Source organism: Notothenia rossii, assembly GCF_949606895.1.
Source record: "Notothenia rossii genome assembly, chromosome: 3".
Classification (NCBI taxonomy): domain Eukaryota; kingdom Metazoa; phylum Chordata; class Actinopteri; order Perciformes; family Nototheniidae; genus Notothenia; species Notothenia rossii.
This window is the reverse complement of record NC_136901.1, coordinates 10446273-10472265: the sequence shown is the minus strand read 5'-3', so window position 1 is coordinate 10472265 and position 25993 is coordinate 10446273. Positions and strand designations below refer to the sequence as shown.

The window sequence follows — 25993 nt, the reverse complement described above, 5'->3', positions numbered from 1 at the left end:
GTGGAAGGAGAGGCGTGCAAGAAGTGAGATTGGTACAGAGGTTTCCACTCTTGTAAATGCAGCACAACTGGAGAAAACAAAAAGTAAATCTGTTTACAGTTCTGTTTCATATGGGTGTTGAGATGTATCCATAGATCTCTTCATTTTGCTCTCAAAATGCACCAGATTGATGCTTTTAACTTCAATATTTAAAAGAAAATCTTCCCGGGGGAGCATGCCCCCGGACCCCCCTAGAGGAGGTGAGGACCCCCCCTAGAGGATGTTAGGTCCACTCCCCACTTATAAAAATAGCACTATACCACTGCACCCTCTCTAATCTCAGATGCACCCTGATTCATTTTGTTGTGGAACCGGGCCTGCTGTGACTCATCTAGAACACATGACTGACACAGGAAGTCTCCATTGCATCATTCAACTACAATACTTTATTCCCAGATCGTAAAAGTTAAGAACTATTTCAACACACCTTGTACTTCCTACTGCTGTACAATGATCAGGCACCAGAAGCTAGGGATGGCATACTGATCAATATTCACACTAACACACACACTCACTGAATGCCAAGGGGCTCTTAGTGCACTGTTGTTGAAAGAGGGAGATAGATTGGCATATCAATGAGCTGTGGCATTTAATGTCTCCAATCCTAAATCATTACTGCTGATGAATTAGATTATCTCACATTCACTGGCCAATGGTGGGAGGAGAGGAGACAAGGACATTTTGCAAGAGGAGAGAAGGAAGGGATGGAGAGAAAACACATGGCATTAAGATCATCGGACAGTTCAATCTGCAAAGTTCAAGACAAGATGTATTACTGTGGCTAGCGAGAGATCTGCGATGATTGATTGTTATTTACATAAATGTATTCTTAACATTTATCGCAGTCTACTCTTTGCGCTCAGGAAACAATGAGGTAAATGTGAAAACACCAAAATATATTTCCAGATGGTAGTTTGATTAACCCTTCCACATAAATAAATGAAAAAATAATAATAAAAAAGCACTTATATACTAACTAAGCATTTTGGATAAAAGCATCAGCTGAATGAAATGTAATGTAATAAAGCTTTAAAGCAAAGATACCATCTGTATCTACATTTGTTAATGTCACAAAAATATCAGATACCAGGATTTGGTCCGGAAGTCTCTAAAATTGACTTGTGGATTTTTTTTCAGTGTAAATTGGATTTAACTGCTTTTGCATTCTCCAAAATGATAATAATATAGCAATTTGCCTAAAATTCTGACAAGTTATTGAGGAAGAATCACACTTAATGTCTGATTATCACACTATAAACTGTTGATTTTAACACTCAGCCTGTTAATTTGTTGGTGTATATTGTGGATAGTCTAATGTCCAGTGTCCTCATAAAAATGTTTTGCAAAGAACAGACGACTTAAAATGTAGCTTGACATCTGTCCAGCAGCAAACTGCAGGTCTGACAAAAGCACATTCGGACGTGCCTTAAACCTACCTTCCTGCAGCAAAGTGCAAAAGTACTGGTTGCAAAAAGAAGACTGATTGTATAGAAGTCTATGAGAAAATGTCCCTACTTCTCACTTGCCAAAATGTTAGAGTCCTTTTCTATGCAGCAAGTTGTTCATTTAGTAAGGTATAGCCCAATTTAGAGTTACATTGCCAAAAGGGTGGGACCGACTCGTGATGGACAGGCCACTACCAGGTTTTAGTCTGACTTTGTTGCTGTCCGTGTTTGCGACCTTCACTGTGCATTTAACCTCATGAAAGATAACGTTAACTTTATTAGTTTGACTGTACTTAGCTCCACTGACTTGTGCCACTGCTGTTGCCAAAGATTTTGAAGGTGTTTCATATCCGCTTTGTGGTCACACACTTTCAATGGCTCCACATTCAATCATACTAAGTAAGAGTATGAATGCATTATTTATTACAAACCTTATATAAACATTCATTGGTTTCCAACCAGCAATGTGATACCGTAGAGTTCACACACACACGCACACACACACGCACACACACACACACACACACACACACACACACACACACACACACACACACACACACACACACACACACACACACACGTTCTGTGCCTTCTCAAGTTTAAACTGGGAGCTGGTAGTGTGTGTGTGTGTGTGTGTGTGTGTGTGTGTGTGTGTGTGTGTGTGTGTGTGTGTGTGTGTGTGTGTGTGTGTGTGTGTGTGTGTGTGTGTGTGTGTGTGTGTGTGTGTGTGTGTGTGTGTGTGTGTGTGTGTGTGTGTGTGTGTGTGTGTGTGTGTGTGTGTGTGTGTGTGTGTGTGTGTGTGTGTGTGTGTGTGTGTGGTTCTGTGGTGTAGGTCAATGTGTATGTCTATGGGGGTCCTCAAACAGCAAAGTGTATGTGTTTTCATTTGGCTACGTTTTTCTGAGAAGAGGCGTACGGACGTCTATGGCAAAATGTCTTACAGCCCTGATGTTTTAACATGAGAATGCTGTTTGCTTCACTGTTGTGAAATATATATGATTTTTGTTTCATTAACAAGTAAAAAGTCAACATTTTAAAGTATCATTTAAGATTACATTCAACTTTATTGTAATCACACAGAGTCCAAGTACTAGGACATGAAAGTGCAGTGAGCGTCTATCCAAAAGTGCAAAATACAACTACAGTAAATAATCTGTCTGATACGTAAAGTACATACAGAACAGTGTTTATGAAAAAATGTAATCGAGTTTTATTTGACACTTTTTATTGGAGTTCTGCCTTTATTTTCATAATTGTGACATTTTTTACATGTGGCCCTAATCCTAAAGTGTTGAAATGAAGAAAAAACCACAACAACAAATACATTTATGACCATAAAACTGTGGCTGAGGGTAAAACCAATGATTTCCATCACGAGACGTTGTTGTTTCAATTCCTGTGTGCATATATCGGCTATGACTTTGCTGTTTAAGGACCCCATACACATAGAGCTCACTCTCTCAACACATTGACCTACTTAGCCTACACTACAGAAAATGCTCTATATGAACACGGCAGTGTGGCCTGAAAAAATACCTCAAGGCACACACACACAAACACACACACACACACACACACACACACACACACACACACACACACACACACACACACACACACACACACACACACACACACACACACACACACACACACACACACACACAAACACACAACTGAAAGATGTGCCTCGATCTCCACATCTGGAACCTATCCACTGTGTGTGTGTGTGTGTGTGTGTGTGTGTGTGTGTGTGTGTGTGTGTGTGTGTGTGTGTGTGTGTGTGTGTGTGTGTGTGTGTGTGTGTGTGTGTGTGTGTGTGTGTGTGTGTGTGTGTGTGTGTGTGTGTGTGTGTGTGTGTGTGTGTGTGTGTGTGTGTGTGTGTGTGTGTGTGTGTGTGTGTGTGTGTGTGTGTGTGTGTGTGTGTGTGTGTGTGTGTGGGTGGGTTACAAAGCAGGTCGGACAGAATATGTAGTGGACGAGATGTATTTACACAAGCCATAAAACACACACATACACACTCAGTGCAGTCAGTTTCCTTTACAGTACTTTATAATAACAGAGTACAAGACATCCAGGTAGGTAGGTATGTAGCATTCTTGTTTGACACATCAGTGCTGTCACACACACACACACACACACACACACACACACACACACACACACACACACACACACACACACACACACACACACACACACACACACACACACACACACACACACACAAGCTTGCACCTATTGTAGGCACATGGACTCAAAAGCATGTATGTGGGGACATCAGCAAAGAATGCCACAGGAAAACACACAGAAGCAAACGCACTCACACAGGAAGCAGTAAGACACTGTCGTTAACACTGAACATTTTGATGCTGAGCTCAGAACCAACAGCAGAGGCTATAAAAAGCCGTTCTCACAACACACACACACACACACACACACACACACACACACACACACACACACACACACACACACACACAAACACACACACACTCAAATACACACATCCGTGACACTCTCAAATAAAAGCTTACAGCCCCAAAGTTTAACTCATGCTCAATGTTCTGGCAACTTTTAAAAAGACATATAGTTTGAGAACTTGTAGTTTCTTTTTCTCACATTATACACATCAGGATTACATGTTTTCGATTCAAACTGGACCTCTGCTGTTGTGTAACCCAATGTTTATCTACTTTCGAGAGATTTATGAGCTGCTAAAATCTGTAGTAGCTTATTTTCTTGTCAACACTTGAGCCCAGTTTGAATTTTATTCACTCTTTTATAGTACAATTTCCCATGGTGTTGTGTAACATAACCCTGTATGAATCCAACGTGTTACTTTTACCGCTGCACAAATGTAAAAGTGGAGAAACAACCTGCTTTTTCATCTAGTTCTAGTTCAATTCAGTTAGAACCAACATCATTATAATGTCATAATATAACATAGGTGGCTTTGAAGAACCAGCATTTTAGTTGGCATTTAAACACGTTTGAACAATCAGCACAAGGATAGAAACCATGACGTTTTCCATCTGGGCTATTAGCGTCTACTTAAGTGGACATAGTCTGTCCCTGATGAATGGTGGTGTTCTGCAAAAACACGCATTGAAAATAACATTTCAACATGTTCCCCAGTAAAACGAATGCAGTTTAAATGGCACTTCAGTCGTAAAGTTGATGGATAACAATAAGGGGTGCTCTTTTCATAGTTTTCAAATAACTTTTAAACGATGAAAGAGAACAAAGGACCTGCCAAGAAGTTCTGTCCCATAATAAACAAAACATGGTGCTTTTTAAAGGGTAACAGACAATTTATATCAGGAACCTATAGGCTCGATACTCCACATTCTGTACAATAAAATAATATTTAGTAAATGATAATTAGCTTTCAAACATTATTTTAAATAAATATTATAAAACTCCAGAAACATAAAAAGGAACCGAGTGTTTTTTGATCAATGGTAGTGCCAATTGGCAGTTTTTTATAAAATACTGTCATTAGATGATATGGGGACATGTTCCAATGAGTAATACTGAACAAAACTACACAGGGCACCTTTAACTTCCAGCTAAATGTACTTTAGGGAATAGTTTATCCTTTGATGATACATTTAGAGAACCTGATCTGTAAAAGTCAAAAGGTAACTTATGATGACTTGTCAGTATGATACAATGGTGTATATAAATCCATTATCAACATATCTTTTCTTTCAAAACTTTCTGAGCCTTGACCCGGCTCCAGGATTTTTGACCTTTGACCTTTCCAGCTGGAGTCTGGTAGTGGAGCGAGGGGAAAGGTTACCAAAGCAGACCGGGGGTTAAATTCTGAGGTTCAAAGAAAGTCTTGCCTGGAATATTTAATATCAGCTCTCATGTGGACTTGTATGAACATGTCTCATGTCTAGATTGTATCTAGGTATGCTTTAGTGAGATGCACAAGCATTACAATGCTTTCCTGTTGCAAACCGACTCCCTTCTGTACATTTGATAACAAAATGGCTAACTCTTCTTGATGTATCTTCTTATTTAGTTCTGAATGCGCTTACTTTTTGTTATCCTGATTTGTTTTCACCCCATATTGACTCTTGTCTTTGAGTGTGCTCTATACAATGACATGTTAGTTTGGAAAACAGCATTTGAATCAAAGTAGACATGTACAGCAAGTCCTTTTTGAACATACATAGATGTATGTTGCATTCTGCCACAAGCTCCTCCAATGAACAGACCACAGTGCTTTGTCGATTCCCTATCCTGAATGAAGTCTCTTTTAGCTTCCATCAGCAGCCTCTTCATTCCATTGATTAATTAACATAACATACAAGCAAAAGTGGCTTTTGCACTTGAATGAAACACTCCGTATGCAGTCAACATGCATACACTTAGCTGAAATGCTAGGAGTAGAAGGAAATCCCAAGTGTCTGGCAAGAAGTCACAGTGAGGGCCATTATCTTACGGAAACACATCCATAAAATAGATAACACCCCCCACATGGGAGGGATGTTGTGGCCCAGGAAACCTACTCGCTTTATCATGTGTCCAATACATATATATTTATGGAATAATAAAGAACTGTTATGGTCATAGGGTTTCCCCAGAGGGAAAGTCCTCGGTGTACACTAACGTAGGTGGACACAGTTCGAGGTTCGCCGGAGAGTTCTCTTTGGCCATGGATGATTTAAAAATGGATCCCCTGGAGACTCCCAGGGAGGCCCTGCAAATGAAGGACCAGCAAAAGTGTAGAACGCTGGGGGAGAGGAGGATAAAGACCCAGGGGTCGATGATAGAGTTCACGGAGATGAAGCGCAAGGCGATCAGGTCCAGGCGGTGAGAGTCTCCGCCCACAATGGAGTTGATGTACACCCGGATCTGAGAAATGGAAAAAACAGAGGGAAGAAGAGGGAATGAATTTGGCTGCCAAAGTATAATCCCAATGCTAACAGTAACCATGACACGTCCTATTTACAATCCTGTTCTAAATCTCTCACTAAACCCTCTAAAGCAGCATTAACACATGAAGAGTAGAACCAGTTCATGGTGATATGGGAGTTGAACAATAGAAGTTTAAACAACTTGTCTGTTTAAAAGGCAAAGCTAATTCTCGTCCTGAATGTTTAGATACTGAGAGAAATTTCATACCACTGGTCAATCTTAACAAAGCGTAACAAGAAGGGACACAAACCCTTTGGGTAAACTATTGTCAACTCTAAACAGAGTGACGGATGGCAAAAAATGTCTTCAAAAACTCAACAGCAGTTGGTGGTCTTTTTCCAGAAATCATTGTCCCGATAATCAACTAAGTACAAAGAGAATGTTTGGAAAGACTCATGACTATTTTCTTTCTACCTAACTACTTCAAATCGAAAAGAAAGCGTTCATCTACTGGCTTTTTTTTCTAATTATAAGGTTTTCTAGCGGCCCTGTAATTTATTTATCATCAAAGCGTTCAAAGACTGGCTGGTATTGCTAAATAGTTGTCAGGGAACTTGGACATACCAGCATGTGCAAACCACACAAATGTTGTTTGGGTTTTAGCCTTTGCTCAAACTAACTGTTGCATAATAAATATTGTAGTAAAAAGTCGATTTGGCATGCTCACTATTTGTATCCTCTTCTACGCAGTAAGCATTATCACTTGTCCAAGAACAGGATGTTTGCAGAGAGCAGACTGCTGTCCTAATGCCAAGAGGATATTTAAATTACTCTCAGGATTGTTTGCTCAAACACAAATAGCTTATAAATCATCGAGTGTGTGAACATGTGTGTAATGAGAGGTTTAATGAGAGGAGGAGCGGCAGATGTTGAATGTTGTGGCAGATCCACATTTAAATTCCCATGTTTCTATATATATATATATATATATATATATATATATATAATAATAATATCTAAATATAATTTATATATCCACCAAATGTTCACCAAATTGTGACTTGTCTCCTTGGAAAAGGTTAAAGAGGTCTTTAACCTTTTAAATGGAAACAGCTTCCTGTTAAGCCCCAAAGCCCCCCTCTTTCTTTTTCACGACACTGTGTCTCAGGGCATCTTAATATTTAAGAACCTATTAATGTGTTATACCAGATTAACGGGAAGAATCTCAGCAAACTGACGATACAAACCATTTTCACCAAAACAAAACACAAGTCTCATAAGAAGCATCTAAATGACCCCTGAGCGAAAAATGCTAACGCACTTTGGCACAGAACTCAAGATAAAGATACCCTTATTACTTATCGTAGCTGCACATACAAGATATCCGATTAAAGCAAATAGTGCAACTGGATGAAAGAATAACAACGGCAGAGAATAGAGTGAGCGCCACGGAAGAAAGACGCATACGTCAAGAAAGAGCTGTGGGCTACTTACTCAGGAGAGAGGCTAGTTTAGCAGCAAAATGCGATGACATGGAAAACTGACTTCGGCGCAATAATATCAGGATGTACGGAATAAGAGAGGGAGCTGAGAAAGACGACATGATGTCGTTCATAACCGCTCTCTTACACGCGAAGCTAAAGGTACCGGGAGATACGGAAATTAACCTCGAAAGAGCGCACAGAGCCCTTGCTCCTAAGCCAAAAGAGTGCGCAAGTTCATCATTGTTTATTGCAAAGTTTAATACTGTTCTATCATTTTTTGGTTATTATTGTTCACTGTTGTTCGGCAAACATATGTATAAGGAGGATAAGCACCTGGATTTCAATTTACAGTTGGCAAAACACTGAAGTAGGGTTTGAAACAAAGAACAAGACACAATGCAGGTTTAATAGTTCATTTAAATTACTGGTCATAATATGAATACATTGAATTTCATTAGTTATAATGTAAAAGGAATCAACCACCCCATAAAGAGGAAGAAAATTATCAGTCAATTGAAGAGATTGAATTGCTCAGTAGCACTACTGCAGGAGACCCATTTGAGTGCAGAGGAACACAAAAAGCTGAGAAGGGAATGGGTGGGGCAAGTTTTCAGTGCCTCATGTGGAGGAGAAAAAAAAAGAGGAGTAGCTATTTTGTGTCATAAGTCGTTATGTTTGGTTCCAGAGAAAGTACATGAAGACAAAAAGGGAGGCCATTTTTTGGTGGTGGGGACAATCGGGAATGTAAATATAACTATTTTAAATTTATATGCACCAAATGAAGAAGATCCCGGCTTCTTTAAAGAAATTGCAACACTTCTAGCAGAAAACGCAAAGGGAATAATCATAGTCGGGGGGGATTTGAATTGTGTTGTGAACCAAAGAATAGACAAACAACCACCTGTACTAGGACCACAAACAGGAAAAGCTAAGGCATTATGTAACATGATAGAGGAACTTGGGCTCACAGATATATGGCGCTTACAACATCCTAGAGACAGGGACTTTACATTTTTTTCAAAAGTGCACAAGAGTTACTCCCGAATTGACCTCTTCTGTGTCTCCAAACAGGATGCCCATAAAGTCACAGATTATCACATTGAACCCACTACCATCTCAGATCATGGACCAGTGGTAATGTCAATCAAGTTGGAAGAGGAGAAGTATTATAGATACTGGAGGTTGAATGTTTCATTATTAAATAACCCAGAGGTGGTAAAAAGCATAAGAGAAGAATTTAATAATTATCTGGAACATAATGATAGTGGAGAAGTTTCGGTATCAATAGTATGGGAGGCAGCTAAAGCAGTTCTTAGGGGAAAAATAATTGCCCTCACCTCGAGATTGAAAAAAGAACGTGAAAAGAAACAGTTATATTTAGAAACTTGCATACGAGAGTTGGAGCGAGAACACATAAGGACACAAAAAGAATCCACCCTGAAAGCTCTTGACTGGTGCAGGCGAGATTTGAGTGACTTATTGACATATAAAGCCGAAGGTGCTTTACGATTTGCTAATCAGAGATATTATGAATCAGCAAACAGAGGGAGTCGGCTATTAGCATTTCAGTTACGTAAAACACAAGCAACCAGGATAGTTCCGAAGATTATGAGTCCCTCCAAGAAAAAAATGGTGACTCACCCTAAAGAAGTAGTGGAAGCCTTTTCTATTTATTATAAAGCACTCTGACTCACCAGTGGTAGAGGATAAAGCAGGACAAATTTGAACCTTCCTTGGTGGATTGAATTTACCTAAATTAAGTGAAAAACAGTCAAAAACGATGGTGGAACCAATCACAAAGGAGGAAATTGAAGAAGTTATAAAGAAGTTGAAAAACAATAAATCACCAGGGATAGACGGGTACCCGGGGGAGTTTTACAAATGTTTTAAGAAGGAGATCACACCGCTTTTGCAAAGAGTATTTAATTATGCTCTTCAGGAGAACCAACCTCGCAAAACATGGTCTGAAACAATAATATCTGTGATTCCCGAGGAGGGGAAAGACCCTACAAATTGTGCGTCGTTCAGACCTATAAGTTTGCTCTGCAGTGACGGAAAAATGTTAAGTACAATAATAGTTCAAAGACTCCAGAAATATATCACTAAATTAATTAATCCAGATCAGACAGGATTCATACCTGGAAGACAGTGAAAGAATAACATTAGACGAACCCTAAATATAATGTCAATGGCACGGAAAGGTAAGCGGTCTTCAATGCTTCTCAGCTTAGATGCTGAGAAAGCATTTGATAGGATAAACTGGTTATATTTGGAATGTACACTAGAGAAGATGGGATTTCATTCAGATTTGATTAATTGGGTTAGAGTTCTGAATTCCGATCCGGTGTCAAGGGTCCGCGTTAATGGTTACACATCTGAACAATTTAAATTATACAGAGGCACCAGACAGGGATCGCCTATCTCCCCACTGCTATTTGCGATTAGTATAGAGCCACTGGCAGAAATGATAAGGGAGAACCCTAGAATCCATGGAATATCAGAGGGGGGAGGAACACACAAACTATCGTTGTACGCAGACGATGTGATATTATATATTAGTGATCCTCTAACCTCAATTCCAACCCTATGGAGTTGCCTGGATGAGTTTGGTGAAGTGTCAGGGTATAAAGTTAATGAATCCAAGTCGGAGGCTATGATGTTAGTGGGTGATTGGCCATCTCAATAAGACAAGGAGGTTTCATTTAAATGGTCAGCACAAGGTTTCAGGTATCTGGGAATCATTATCACTCCAAAAACTTCACAGTTATACAAGACAAATTATGGTACAACGGAAATAAAATTAGATATGGCTAGATGGGAGATTCTCCCACGGTAGAATTGACACTGTAAGAATGAATATACTTCTCAGATTATTATATCTGTTTCAGTCTCTCCCCCTCTATGTTCCAGTCTCTGTCTTTAAAATGATAGACAAGTTGATTTCCACATTTATACGGCAAAAGAAGAAGATTAAATTGAAGCTGTTAACATATTCAAAGAATGAAGGAGGCCTCAATCTTCCCAATTTGAAGTTGTACTACTGGGCAGCACAATTGTGTGGTATGGTTGAATGGCTTACACCAAATGGGGAGACGACTTGGTTGGAATTAGAGAAGGAATCATGCCCATTAATGCCTCTTGAGATGCTGCCATTTCTGGGACAAAAGAGCTGGAGGAAGCTTGGGGTAGAGAATGAATGGATGAAGTGCACCCAAAAAGTGTGGTCAATAGTGAGAAAAAAAGTGGAAGCACCGCTAACAATTTCAAGGGTGATGGAGATTGCAAAGAATGGGGACTATAAGCCCAGTAAACTGGATACAGGATTTAGGAATTGGGCGCGGAAAGGACTTATTATAATAGACCAAATGTTTGAGGGTGACATTTTTTGTTCATTTAAACAATTACAAGATGAATTTGGCTTAGGTTCTCATGATTTCTATAGATACTTGCAATTGAGAAATTATTTAATGTCACATAGAGAATGGAACACACTTAAGCGAACACCCACTTCCGTAGAATTGTTACTAATAAGGATTATGAAAGAAAAGAGTGTCACAAAACTGGTATCACAAATATACAAATGTCTGCAAGGACACATGTCAGGGAATACTTTGGATATTAAGGAAAAATGGGAGATGGAGATGAATGTTATTATTGATGACGACTCGTGGGAAGATGGGTGTGAAAGGGGACATAAAATAACAAATAGCCCTTCATGGAAAGAATTTAATTGGAAAATAAAAATGAGATATTTTAGGACTCCTCTTATTGTTTCAAAATATAACGGAGCGTTAACAAATTTGTTTTGGAGGGAATGTAAACAGATTGGAGATCACACTCACATTTTTTGGGACTGCCCGAAGCTGAAGTCATTCTGGGAAGGGATTCGTACAGAAATATTGGCCATCTTGAATATTAATTTACCACTAGACGCACGATATTACATTTTAGGAGTAATCCCAGAAGGGGCTATGGATAAGACAAAGGGTTGTTTACTGCATATCCTTCTCTTGGTTGCAAGAAAGATGATAACGATATCTTGGCTTAAACCACTGCCACCCACCCTACGTCAGTGGCGAGACAGGCTACTGATGGTGTTCTCAATGGAAAAAATAACAGCAAGACTCCAGATGAAGTCGGATGTGTTTGTAAATAGATGGACTCCTGTAATTGATCATTTTGGGCTACAATTGTGAAAAGATGCTGTAACGATATAAGGTTGGACTTGAAAAAAACTAAGTCTAGTTTATTTTAATTTATTTGTGTGTTGCCGATTCAATATTCTCTCATTCCTCTGTAACTTTTAAGATACCATGAGGTATAATTATCTGTGTTTGCCGAACTGTAAGTAATTGTTTGTTTGTTTTTCTATCTCAACAATGTAAAATTGATCTGCATATGGTTGAATAAACATTTTCTTCAAAAAATATATATATATGTAGTTTTTTAGCTAATAAAAACATCACCTTTGGGCTGTGCAGTTAAAATATGTAATGTTTTATTCCTGTTTGGCCTCGGTCTAAAATAGTACTGTGTATTTTCAGATCGCCGATCTTTTCTACTTCATGCAATCTGCACAAATGGTTGACATTAAACATTAAAAAGACCAGGCAGTTCAGAGAGAATCAAAGGAGGGCAGGCAGGCAGCTTTACATGACAGTGTTCTGGACGTGTTTCATTGTGGTGATAGAGAGGCTAAGTCCCTCCCCTTCCGGGGGACCTCCATGGGACCTTATTTCGGAAAAATCATGTATTGAAGTCAATGGAGAGAGAAAGATTATCTTTTGATCCCGTTTGAATTGTGCCAAGAATTACACATATGATAAAATAAAAATGTGTCGTAAAACTGTGAATTAATACTTTTTTTTGTGTGAAGCGCTCAATGAACTACATCTCCCGTCTCGCAGGACACACCAAGACGGCCGTCACGTTGGCCCATTTCACCTCTTTCTTTCAGAATGAAGTGAAAAGTATTAAAAGAGGTGAAAATCACTACAAGTCTGGGCATGTTGAGAGCTGTACATACACAAAAGGGAAGTTAGTCTGTTCCGTAAGAGCCAACATGCGGGACCGCGATTCTGGGATTTTTAGTCTTTCTAGTTGCATATTTTTCATAGTCTTATATTTCAACAGTTTTACGACAAACTGACTTTTTTGACATGGACATTTTATTTTTTAAGATTGACAAACATCATATGTGTAATTCATGGCACAATTCAAACGGGATCGAAAGAAACGTTTTCTCTCTCCATTGACTTCAATACATTATTTTTCCGAAATAAGGTCCCATGGACCGGAAGTAGATGGGCGTGACTTCGCCACTCTATAAGAAGTATGTGGGAATTCCCCTCGATTCCATTGGCTCTGACGGTTAGAAAGAGATGTCAATCAGCAAAATCGAGCAAGGGGGGCCAGAGATATGAAAAATCCACCCAAATTACCCCAGAAGTGGGTTTCTTTTGCTAAATCTCTCTAAAAAGGTCAAATTTCACTTGTTTTGCATCAATCTTGATACAGGGTACTTATTATATGTTGTAGTTTGGATTCTTAAGGCTTTTAGTCTACCATCTCATCATTCAAGGGTGCTTTTCACTATTAGTAATCTTTTTTTTTTGAACGGACACAATAATTTACAATATTTTACTGTGTTCAATCTGAATTTCCTAAAAAATAAAAACATCTATATTGATTCTGACACTTCTACATCCAACTCACAGATGTAACCTTGCTTTGAGAAAAAAGATTATTAATTTAACCCTTTTAGAAGGGAAGATATGGTCATTTGTTCTGGGAATGTCATTTTCGAGCCTGAGACCCGAAAAACAGGCTCGGGGCTTAATTTATACGGCTTTTTTTAGTAGCACCATAGAGGCCAAGAATGAGCAGCTGATTTCATTCATGGTTTCCCGTCTCTGGTTCAAATATGAGCTCATGAAGTGAGTAGCAGAAAACTCCCACGGCTGATGTCCACAAGGTTGGGAACCAGCGCATTATTAAAATCCATGGAAGCCATGACTATCTCCAAGGTTCAGAAATTCCTGCTCCTGCTGTCTCTGGGGTTCAGACAGGAACAATATCCAATGAAATGTGAAGGTGAGGTGACCTAACAACAGATTGTAAAGTCAATGAATGCATTATTTGATGCCATTAATCATATTAATGTCCAATTACCTCCTGTATAATATATATATAAAAATAAATGTTTAGTATATGTAAAATATAACGAGAAGACGCATAAATAAGCATTAATTAGAAATACTCAGTTAAATGACAAGTGCTTCAAAATGTATCTTGAGTAATGTACTTAGTAACTTTCCACCACTGGCATTTGGCCCTTCTAGTTCCATTACGTGGCATTTTCCATTCACTTTCTATCTTAATCTCTGCTTTCCACCCACCTCTTTCTCTTAAATCTGCACCATCTATCCTCACACTTACAGTAACTCTCTTCCATTAAATCATTTTCTTCTTGGTTGACTTGAAAATAAAAGCACCTAATTTCGTGAGAAGCAGTAGTTGGTTGCCCCAACGTTTTTATGCCAATGTCATAAAGCTAGCTTCCTGTTGCTCAATCTCACAACGCGGTGGCTCAATTGTTTCCGGAAAGCTGAGAATGGCACTTAAGAGTCTTGCTTAAGGAAACACCAGCAGCTGTTAGCTGGGAGAGGGAAAATACTTAGAAAGTGACTTCTGCAGCCTCATCTGGGAAGTGGTTAAAGATACAATGATCTCATCTGCATAAAGTTAAAATATACAAAAAAACTCTACTTATCAAGCTACTGAGGTGTGCAATGTTGTTTTGTATCTTTAGGTGTTGAGCAGCTTCATGCTAATCTCACTTTTGTTTAAAACCTATCCGCATGAGATCATGACTGTGATTGACTGGCCAGGCGTTGGACCAAGTGTGCGTGTGGAGACAGATTTTTTTTGTTTTGCCAGGCTCTACCGTGAAATCCAACTCGCACTGTGAAACACATTTGCTTCTCGTCTCTCAGCAGCAGGAAGCGTAACACAAGTGTTATGTGAAGTGGGAGGCGTGTGGTGCAGTGGGTTGTGCGTTGGTGTTGGGATCAGGGGGTCAGAGGTTCAAACCCCACTGCAGTCAGCATGTCGTTGTGTCCCTGAGACACTTCAACCCAAATTGCTCCTGTGGGGATTGCCCACAGTATTGAGTATGTAATTCGCTTTGAATAAAAGCGTCTAACAAGTGACATGTCATGTAAAGTGTCTGTCAGGGTTGATCCTCTAGGAAAAAAAACTCACAAACTGCAATGTGAAAGTGATCTGTGTGCTGAGCAAATATGCCAGTCAGAGGTGACAATCTCTCTAAATCTCTGCTTGCGCCTGTTTTTCATTCAGTTTTCCACAATGTGAGAGTATTTAAAATATTCCACTTCAAAGATGCATAATTGAACCCACATGCCTTAAACTCATAACACTGGTAGGAGGTTTAACTTAACAACTTATTGAGGGTTTGTCAAATATGCCTAACATGTCCTAGCGTCTATGACCTTATTATAAAGGCCAAAATGCCCCCAAAATTGTTTTGGGATTTAACTGCAACATTCAAATTCCATGACTGTATTTCCAATTTCATCTTTCCACTCTCTTCCTGGTTCAATGTGCGTTTTTTTCTGTGCCAAAGGGGCTATTGTTTGGCCTTTTCAATTTGTAATGCACTCCCAGATAACCAGAGGCACATTATAATGAAACACACACACACACACACACACACACACACACACACACACACACACACACACACACACACACACACACACACACACAGACACAGACACAGACACAGACACACACATTACCAGCTCCCAGTTTAATCTTGAGAAGGCACAGAACATGTGTGTGTGTGTGTGTGTGTGTGTGTGTGTGTGTGTGTGTGTGTGTGTGTGTGTGTGTGTGTGTGTGTGTGTGTGTGTGTGTGTGTGTGTGTGTGTGTGTGTGTGTGTGTGTGTGTGTGTGTGTGTGTACTATACGGTATCACATTGCTGGTTTGGAAACCAATGAATGTTTATATAAGGTTCGTAATAAATAATGCATTCATACTCTTTCTTAGTATGACTGAAGGTGTAGCCATTGAAAGTGTGTGACCACAAAGCGGATATGAAACACCTTCAAAATCTTTGGCAGTCTCCATCTTGTTTTTTTGGAACCGGCAGTGGAACAAGTCAGTGGAGCTAAGTACAGTCAAACTAATAAAACCGTCATAAAGTTAACGTTATCTTTCATGAGGTTAAATGCACAGTGAAGGTCGCAAACACGGACAGCAACAAAGTCAGACTAAAACCTGGTAGTGGCCTGTCCATCACGAGTCGGTCCCACCCTTTTGGCAATGTAACTCTAAATTGGGCTATACCTTACTAAATGAACAACATGCTGCATAGATAAGGAATCTAAATGACGTTTATTAAAATATGAGACTGCAGCACCATCAGCATAATCACTAAGTGTGCTCTTTGAGTGAAATATGGTAAAAGGTTTTCTTCATCTTCCCGCAGGTCAGCAGATGGAAATGTCTTCCAATAACTTAATGCGGCCATTATGTGGATATATGAGGAGAGGAGAGCCGAATGTGCCTGGCGCAAGTAAATGATTTCCACAGGATTCCCATAGGAGGAATGAATCATATATGAATGACGTTAATGTCATGACGACGTTTGCCCGCAGTGGTGAAAGGTCTGCTTACTGTCACTGGGTATCTGATAGAGAAAATGTAAGACAGGCTAGCAGCTGGACACAGACAAGATGCACATCAACAGCCTAATGAGTAAAAGGACCTATGTACTGACTGGTCATCAGTGGGTGGAAAGATAAAGGAAAGGGTCTGGGAGTCTCTGCCAAATGTAGAACTCATTGAGACATTTTCACTACTGCCAAAGTTGAAATCAACAGGGATTTAAACAAATAAGGAAACAAAAGCAAAGTTATTTCAATTTCAAGTTGATGTCACGCATTTATGTAAGTGTAACTCCGTCCAGACAAGACTATGTGGATGATGAGTTTAAGAGATATAAAAACAAAAATGCATGCCTCCACTAATGTAGGGATGCCGTCAACTACAATTAAGACCAAATAAGAACACAGGTCAAAACTAAAAATAAAGATGGTTTTTAGTGATTTCTTAGAAAAATTGAAATCAGTTTGACCTATGTTTAAGCCTTTCAATTCAGGGCCTCCTGTCTCCTTCCTGTGTGTCCTTGTTTCACCTCACTGTACCATCTGTTTTGCTCCTGATGAGCCAGTGAAGACAGCTAATGAAGTAAGGTGATACCTACTGTGTCCTTTACCTGCCTGCAGAAGTTTGCAACTGATACACAGTGCACAGAGGAGGGCGATTATAATAAGCCACCACTTTCAAACGGACACAAATGCTTCTCACAAGATCATCTTGAGGCGTACACTGTACTCATCTCTGTCAGCTTGCTGCTATCGCCTTGTGGATATTTTGGACGTTTTTATACTTTCCACTTCAGGCAGCAATGGCGTGTCGAATACATTTTCTTTACCATAATAGTAGGCAGTGGAATAAAAGTGAATGGCATTATGCAGCACTGATTCATGTGATACATTTTCTAGTAGCTGCCTTATGATGCCATAAAGTCCTTTAAGAGGCATAATCAGCTACTGTTTGCTTTGCTTATACATAAGGTTCAGTGGCTTAGTGTGAGGTGAAATAGCTGTAACACTCAGCAAAAAGTAATACAAATATTTGCACACACTTCATTTACTTAGATAAACTCTAATGAATTAGTGTGGTGTGTTTGTGAAGTTGTGGATGCTATTATATGAAGCGTGATGCGGGAGCTGTGAATCATAGCAGGCATGCCGGTTGTGACTCTGCATTTAAAGCCACAGCGGACATGCAGACCACGGCACTTTCATTAGTGCTGTCTGTGATGAAGTGCACACCAATTTACACGGCTAGGGAAGTTATTGATTTAACCTTTGAAATCCAAAGTGACACTTTCATACCAGAGGTGCTAACAGATTGCCCAGAGTCTTACAGAGACAAATGACTGGATGATAGGTCAGCTGTGGGTTTAATTTGTACTTACGTCCACCCATCTTTACTGTTATAGTCTCCAAACATCTACTTCCTAGCTTCTGTTGTGTGTTTTTCACTAGCCAATTCAATTAGAAATATGTCAAAGTTCACTTAAACTACCCCACAAAGTGGTCTGCCAGCACTGCCATTAGCTAATCGCTGTCCTTCCCTACAGTATGTATTTATCCTATTGGCTCAGGATCTTATTATACAGTAACCCAGCAGGATGGGGGACAAGTAGAAGCTTAAGGACCTCTGAAAAGGTGGTCTTGTATTATCTTCTAATTACGGCCTTTGTCCAAATGTCATCCTGATAACATAGCTGATTGCATTCTGGATCAATCACAACAGAGCTGGCTAACCAATCAGAGCAGACTGGGCTCTGGTTTCAGACAGAGGGTGAAAACAGGTGCTGCAGCACAGGCAGTATAAGAAAAATAAAGAGCTTTTTGAAACATTAATACCAGTCATCAAAATAAGTAGCTAAAAAGGCAAAGTCTATTACTTGGCATCAGAACAGCCCATAGTCTATTGTATTATTTATGAATAGCTGCAGGTCCACAGAATGCCACCATACAAAGATATATATCAGATTGCATTACATATACGGCTAAATGTATATGCTCTGGGTGATATGTTGATATACTTTGTTAGTTGTTTTGTTTGAAAGTCCGTAAATGTGTTCTAACACAATTTATATCACTTACAGTACAGTAGCTACATTTCACTCTCTGTAATGGATATATCCTAACAGGAGATGCTCCACTCAGTATGGTCTATGATATGTTTCTGATTCCACACAAACATATCATGCATACTCATTTTCCTTACTATTATTTATTTAAATGTGTTTTTCATTTTGAATATGCTTTTATCTTTCTTGGATTCAAGAAAATTACCCAATTTCAAGATACCTCATGATGTACCATAATGTAATTACATTTTCATATATTCTGTATTTAAGTTCTTCGTCTCTTCTTTATGCCAAGTTCATTACTATTTTATCCATTCACTTATTTTTGTTATTTATACTACAAAACTATCATTGTGTCCCCTGTAGGGATGGGCCTGCGGGCTGGGTTTAAGGGGGTTTTAAATCAGAAAAAAACAGTGCTGTGTCTTCTTAAATAAAGCATTGTTTAAAATACAAAAGAAAGACTTTCTAGATGTGGTGACCCCTGTGTATCAATGTCAGGTAAGACCCTAGTCTGAATAATCAATATCTGCCTCAACTCCTTATCTGACTCATTAAGCTAATTAACACCAATTAAGTCAATTAATTGCTGTTGCTTTCAATGAGGAGTCCTTAGTAGATTCAATTTAGCCATACATGAAGAAACAAAGGTCAGCTGTCAGCAGTCAAATTGGACATAAGGGTGTACTTATGATGAACGTGTAAAAGCATGCATGTGCTGTCATCTTACCACCAGGGGCAGCGTGCAGATGATGAAGATGATGGTCATGAAGACCAGCAGGATGAGATGCTCCACCTCCTCCGCCATGGACATGACCTTGCGTTCGCCGTTGGATCTTGTGGTGCCCATCACAGACCCTCCACTCCTCCTCCTCCGCTGGTACATCCTGAACAGCTGGTACACCACGAACCCATTGCACGCCACTATAGCTAGCACCAGCACCAGCATCAGGGTGGCGTACAGCTTAGCATAGGCCCGGTCCTTCGGTTTCTTAGGGTTCATGTCGATGAAGCACCACGTGCCGGGGCAGTATTGTACATATTCACCGAACCCAGCGAAAGGCAGGAGGCAGAATAAAATACATAGCGAAAACACCACTGGGATTGATATGTAGGCACATTTCTTGGTGACGTGCCGGCTGTACAGGAAGGGGTACCCAATAGCGAAGCACCTTTCTAGAGCCATAGAGAAGAGGAGCGACATGGTGGCCAGGCTGAAGAAGGTCATGCTGATTCCAAAGTACGAGCAAACGCTGTGAGACTCAGGCGACATCCCCATCAGGGTGGTGTTGCGCGCATACGACAGCTGCACCAGCGGGCTGATGAGGCAGGTCCCCGCCAGGTCCGTGACCACCAGCGCCGTGATTAGGACGTGAAACAGCGAGCGCCGCCAACCCTCCCCGGACCTCATGGCCCTGCGTCTTCGGATCTCCAGTATCACCAGGGCAGCCACGTTTCCGAAGATGCCCGCGGCGAACATGGTGGCGCTGATCAGCGGGCTCTTGATGCCGTCGATGTGGTGCTTGCTGTGGCACGGATCGTCATCTGTATTCATCGTGGCTGAATACGAGCTAGATTTAATCAGAAAAACTTGCCCCAGGGCGTCAGAAATGTGTCCTTAAAAAGTTGTCTGGAGCCATCCTGATACAGAAAGGAAAAAAAGGAACATTTATTTAGATTTACAGCTTTTAAAATCAGTCTGTTCTTCATTTCCTTTACCCACAGAAGATTAATTGTCAACTCCTACATTTAATTTAGTTGCAGCTCTAAGAGAAACCTGAAGTGAAAACATATCACAAGTGATAGCAAGTTTCAGATTTGTTATGACATTGTTACTGCTTCCTAATTTGAAGCCAATTTTGAAACCAAAACTAACCAAACATCTGTTGGCCACATCTGCCGATTCATCAAAAAAGACATAGATGAGATTGTAAGTCAAATTTAGAGAAGGCTTCATATGAGTGCTATGTTCAAGTAGTTTCAAATGAACCCTAACTGGCATTGGCCTGAGGAGATTTGTCAAGGATGTTTTCTCGTCTCCCTTACGTTTAGACTCTGTTTGGACTCAATGTCAACAAAGTCCACTACATACGCCACTCTAAGTCCATGTTTGCAAGTCTTTGTCTAAGTGAACTGATCGCATGCATACACAGAGAAGGCAGAACATCTTCTTCCTCTCATAAAAAGGAAAACGTTGCATATACTGAAAGAACGTCACAAACTGTGCTGCCGTATGAGATGTGAAACCCAACATTGTTCCTCTTCTGTCTCACCACTTTATTCAGATATCAGCTGACAGGCTGAACGGTCAGCGGCCAAGTGTTCACACACAATTTCATGCTCTTATTCCCAGTGTGCTTAATGTTGTGAAATGTTGCATGACAAGCTCCCTCAGGAAAAAATGTGGAAACCTTTATCCATTCTAAATTAATGGATATATATATAATATGATTAATGGATAAAAAGCAGAGACAGATCATAACCAAGTTCAGACCTATGTGACCACAATCGAATAAGGACACGCAAATCATAGCAACGGAATGAATAACAAATAAAAGAGTAAAACGCATTGTCTCTGTGATGCTGAGACAGATGCACTGTCTCCTACGATGTAAAACATTCAATGACATGAGAAACATTTACTTGACAAGTCTTTGATTTCAGAATTTAAAGTACCCTTAAAATCACCATTTGCACATAATTTACTGACTTTTTTGGAAGGATAAGTAACTCACCTACTTGCTCTGTCCGGTGTCCACCCTGAACCTGTAGTGTAGGGCTCACTGAATCGGTGAGAAAAGACACCAACAACCGTGGAGATGTTAGATGTTTGCCACACAGCGGAGGAGGCAGGTGTGTCCAGGTGTTGGGTCCGCGTTTTGGAGAAGTTGAGGGCACGAATGATACTGTAAAATCAGTAGAGAAACGATGTACAAGTTTAGATTTATGTGGGGGGAAATGCTGTTGCATGTATACAATGTGTGCCGAGTGTAAGATTGACTACAGACTTACAAAATGACTTAAGTCCACCTCTGACAGAATGAGCGTTTTTCAGTGAGAAAGGACATTTCACATTTGAGAGTTTTCTTAATTGAGTTTCGCAGTAGAGCCGCTGTCACATCCGCGTGGACTTAACAGCGGTGAAACGCATCCAAATAATAAAGTTCTTACCTATTTGACAACCTTCTCCCCGTACTATAGACCGTAAAGTCAGTGTGTTAATCCAGTTTTAGTCGCACGGCTGATAAAATGTATCCCAATGTGTCCTTTGTTCCACTTGAAGAAGCTCTGGTTTAAAGGTGAGCTGTGCAGAAGGCGAGGCGCGCTCGGCACTGTGCTGCGGTAAGGATGAGTGGCCCGGGTTAGGGAGCGAGGCGGTGACGTCACAGGGAAGGTTACACCCACCCCAAGATTCAAGCCTCTCCTTCAAAATATACTAGATAATAACAAAAGCGCAACCTGTTGTCAAATGTCATAATATATTACAAATTCAAGATTAGTATTGTTTCTTTGAATTAATTAAGGATTTAGTCAATAGAATGTAGTAAAATAGTAAAATATTGAAATTGAGATACACAGAGCCCAGGATGCTGTCATCAGATCAACAGTTGCAAATCCTGAATATTATATTCAAGATGATAGGAAACAATAATCAGCATGTCTGCTTACTGGAAAACTATATTTGTATTGTCTTTTTTGCTTATCAATTACTTATTACTATTAACCATCCACACTGTTGGCAGTTCATTTACTGTTTTAAAAGGAATGAATCATTAATCGCCTCATTGCAGAACACAATGTTATTATTTTGCCCCGTAATCCTGATAGACACAAGAAAACTCCACATTGGCAGCAACCTCAAAACTATAGAAAAACTACAGTTGTAGGAAGTATACTGTACAATAGTCATTTACATATTTATAACTTTGTTTGTTTTGGATAATAACAAAATCTATATTAAATTGTTAACAGGGAATCTGTCTCCCAAATGTGCATGGCTCTGTGCAGATGTCCTGGGCTGTTAACTGCAAGGAATCTGGGTGTGACCCTAGATAACAAACTGTCCTTCACTGCAAATATAGCTGCTACAACACGCTGCTGCAGATACACTCTTTACAACATCAGGAGGATACATCCCCAGCTGACCCAGAAAGCAACGCAGGTTCTGGTCCAGGCTTTTGTTATCTCACGCCTAGACTACTGCAACTCCCTCCTGGCTGGTCTACCTGCATGTGCCATCTGACCTCTACAGCTCATCCAGAATGCAGCGGCTCGTCTGGTCTTCAAACTTCCTAAATTCTCCCACACCTCGCCGCTCCTCCGCTCCCTTCCCTGGCTTCCGGTAACTGCTAGAATCCATTTCAAGACAATGGTACTTGCGTACCATGCTGTGAATGGATCTGGCCCTTCCTACATCCAGGACATGGTTAAACTGTACACCCCAGCACGTGCACTCCGCTCTGCATCAGCCAAACGACTCGCTGCACCCGTACTGCGAGGGGGACCCAAGTTCCTATCAGCAAAAACACATGGGTTTGCTATACTGGCTCCAAAAATGAGCTCCCCATTGACATCAGGACAGCAGATAGCTTACACATCTTCCGGCGCAGACTGAAAACTCATCTCTTTCGACTCCACCTCGAGCGATAGAACGATTAACAAAGCACTTATATACTAATAAAGGACTGGCTTATCTAAAGCCAGTTGAGTAGCACTTGAAATGTTTGGCTCTATGAAACCTGATGTACTTATATGATTCTGTTTTCTTTAAGTTTGTACTTTGTTGGTCGAACGCACTTATTGTAAGTCGCTTTGGATAAAAGCGTCAGCTAAATGCAATGTAATGTAAAAACTTAATATTAAAATAATAAAAACAATATGATATGTTGGGAATGTCAAGGAATGTCTTGTATGTGAGGGTGGACAAACTGTGTGTTGACATAAGTCCTGCTTTCCTCCCCTATGACTATAGAATTCAAAGGACCCGGCATGACAGATGTTTGTTTTCCTGTGTGTCTTCATGTGTGGAGATTGCCTATGTTCCTGGGTGTCCTCCCACATGCACATACAGTAGATATGAGGCTTTAATTTCCCATTAGGATCAAAGTGTTTGTTTTGTGTACTTCATGCACCATTGACACACTGAACTGTCTCCGTGTTTAACCTCTTCTTTGCAGGCTTGTGCCAGGCTTCATCTTGGGGGATAACATCGCCCATAAAGGCAAACTGCAACTAAATGCGATTAAATGATGTTATAATTGCCTTATTTCAGCCATTCTTTCAATAGAAAAAGCCAGAAAGGCCATAAAAAAGGGCCATAAAAAGGGCCATGATGCATGCTGAAAGCTCCTGAGTGCTGTTTCAGACCCATTAGCGCACTCTTAGCTGTGACATACTGCCATCATTGCTTCCTCACGTCTTTCTGTCTTGCAGTGCTTCGGTTGTTGAGGTATCCATTGCATGACACAAACACGCAGTAATTCATATACAGTACATTTTACTGCCTGACAAGTTTATTTCTAGTTTCGACAGCTCTCGTCCCACAGGAATCCTACTCGCTTTTTCTTCCTTCCTGCCTCCCTACCTTTTTATCTTCCTGTTGCTTCTCTTTCTTTGTTCTTCTATGTCAATCTCTCCCTTCACCCGTCTCTCTGCCTCTTGTTACCATTGCTCTATTTTTGGAGAGGCCTCTTTTACCTTGTCCTCTGCCCTCGCTGACTTACTTGCCTTACTTTACCCTTGTTTCCTTTCCTCTTTCCTTTAAAAATAAAATTCCAATTAGTTAACTTCCCTTTTCCTTCCTTTCTCCGCTTCCTTTCTTTTGCTCCCTTTTCCTTCCCTTTTCGTTTTTCTCTACTTTCATTTTTACCATTTTTTTCTTGTCCTTTCTTTCCCTTTTCTTTCTTTCATTTAATATATTTTCTTTCCTATTCGACATCCCTTCCATTTTCATTTTTCCTCGTCCCTTCCTTTCTTACCTCACTATCAATTTAACTTGCCTCCCTTTTTTTCTCGTAGATGTATTTCTTTAATATCTTTACGTTTATACTCTTTTCCTTTCCTATCAAAGCAATGCCAGGCAGCAAGTCTCTACAGTGAACCAATTGTTTCCATGACTTTCGTCGTGAATTTATTATAGATTAAATCACTATTGTAACCTTATTCGTCAGAAAATTGGCTTTTAATCAAAAGTGTTCTAGAAGATAACTTTAAACAGAATCAGAAAACCAGTTGACTCGTGAATACTAAATCCACACCCTTAGAATTCTGCTAACACTCCAGATTTGTGAGACTTCCTGAACCACCCTTGAGTCAATATGGATCCAGCTGATTATGGAAATACTCTCCTGGGAATCTTAAGTGATCCTATCTGAGTGTATGTTCTTTATTTAGAAGCAATTCAATTATTTATCACGGTCTTAATCCTCAAACCCTCTGCTGGTAAACAGCCTTTGTTGGGAGTTTGGCATCATCTAAAGTGCTGAACAGTGCTGTATCCCCCCCCCCCCCCCCCCAACACACACACACACACACACACACACACACAAACATACAGGGTCCCACAGCAAGGCTTTATTCCTTGCATCCCTCCTTTATGTCAACATGATACATGGCATTGTGTCTGTCCTGCTGATGGCCCTTGTCTGAATTATTGATGACAAATGACAAATGAATGAATTGACAAATGAAGCCGGTCAGCCTGTAATTACACACTGAAACCCAGAGAATAAACATCACCACCATTCCTACACTTCTCAAACTGTGTGAGTGAAATTTGATAAATTGTGTATTCATAGTACTATCCAAATGTAAACATGAGCAGATCAGTCTGTGTATTCTACTGAACGGTAAAAATGGTAGACTGACTGTTAACACGTTTCACATATTTAAAACAATACATTTTGGTTTTCACAGGCTAAATTAATATAGTAAGATATATTTGATCTCAAGCTGACCTTTGGCGCCACCTACAGGTTGCTCTGGGTAAGTGCAAGCATCAGCTGTATTGATTCATGAACATTACAAGGTATCTTGAAGTGTGGCTAACCTGAGAGTTAGGTCCTGGGAAAGTTTCAATACCTTTCAAAATGTTGGTCTAACTTAACAAATAATGTGTATTTTCTTTCGGTTATTGTGTGTAGAACCATTGCCAAATATGTTATTTCTAATAAACACCATTTAGCATGCAAGAAGTAATTGTATTTTAATGAAATAGGAGTTGTGCGTATAGTTTTAACAGCATGTTACATTTAAAAAAGAGATTCCTGGCAGACATGATTTAATGCTCGGCCTGGCCTGGGCTATATCCATCTGCCCTCAGTCTGCTCTGCAGCATGCTCAACAGTTTCAAGTTCCCTGAATTTGTGATTGTTTTCTCCCCCCTTGTCCCCTGTAG

General features: G+C 40.0%; 1 protein-coding gene and 1 long non-coding RNA gene across 4 annotated transcripts in view; one reads left to right on the top strand and one right to left on the bottom strand.

Annotated features, from left to right (window-relative positions):
• Positions 1-19469, top strand: part of LOC307031575 — a 47058-nt gene extending 27589 nt beyond the window's left edge. Inside the window, exon 3 of the long non-coding RNA XR_013805994.1 lies at positions 19334-19469. This is a non-coding gene — a long non-coding RNA (uncharacterized lncRNA). The remainder of the gene's footprint in view (positions 1-19333) is intronic.
• Positions 3458-22078, bottom strand: ptger2a (prostaglandin E receptor 2a (subtype EP2)). Of its 3 annotated transcripts, none has more exons than XM_079668762.1 (4): positions 21769-22078; positions 21333-21503; positions 19328-20238; positions 3458-6356 (listed from the first exon to the last, which is right to left on the bottom strand). In XM_079668762.1, exons 3-4 carry the CDS (start codon positions 20150-20152, stop codon positions 6069-6071), a joined length of 1113 nt encoding a protein of 370 aa, XP_079524888.1. In that variant the 5' UTR covers positions 20153-20238; positions 21333-21503; positions 21769-22078; the 3' UTR covers positions 3458-6068. The 3 variants fall into 3 exon arrangements, with proteins under 3 accessions (XP_079524888.1, XP_079524887.1, XP_079524889.1); XM_079668761.1 differs by having other exon boundaries at positions 21337-21503; XM_079668763.1 differs by lacking the exons at positions 21333-21503; positions 21769-22078 and having other exon boundaries at positions 19328-21313.
• Positions 22079-25993: the final 3915 nt, after the last annotated feature.

Coding starts and splice junctions, on each gene's coding strand:
- ptger2a (XM_079668762.1), bottom strand. CDS start 20,152: ATGAATACAGATGACGATCCGTGCCACAGCAAGCACCACATCGACGGC. Junction 6,357..19,327: donor TCTGCACGCTGCCCCTGGTG/GTAAGATGACAG, acceptor TCCATTTCTCAG/ATCCGGGTGTACATCAACTC.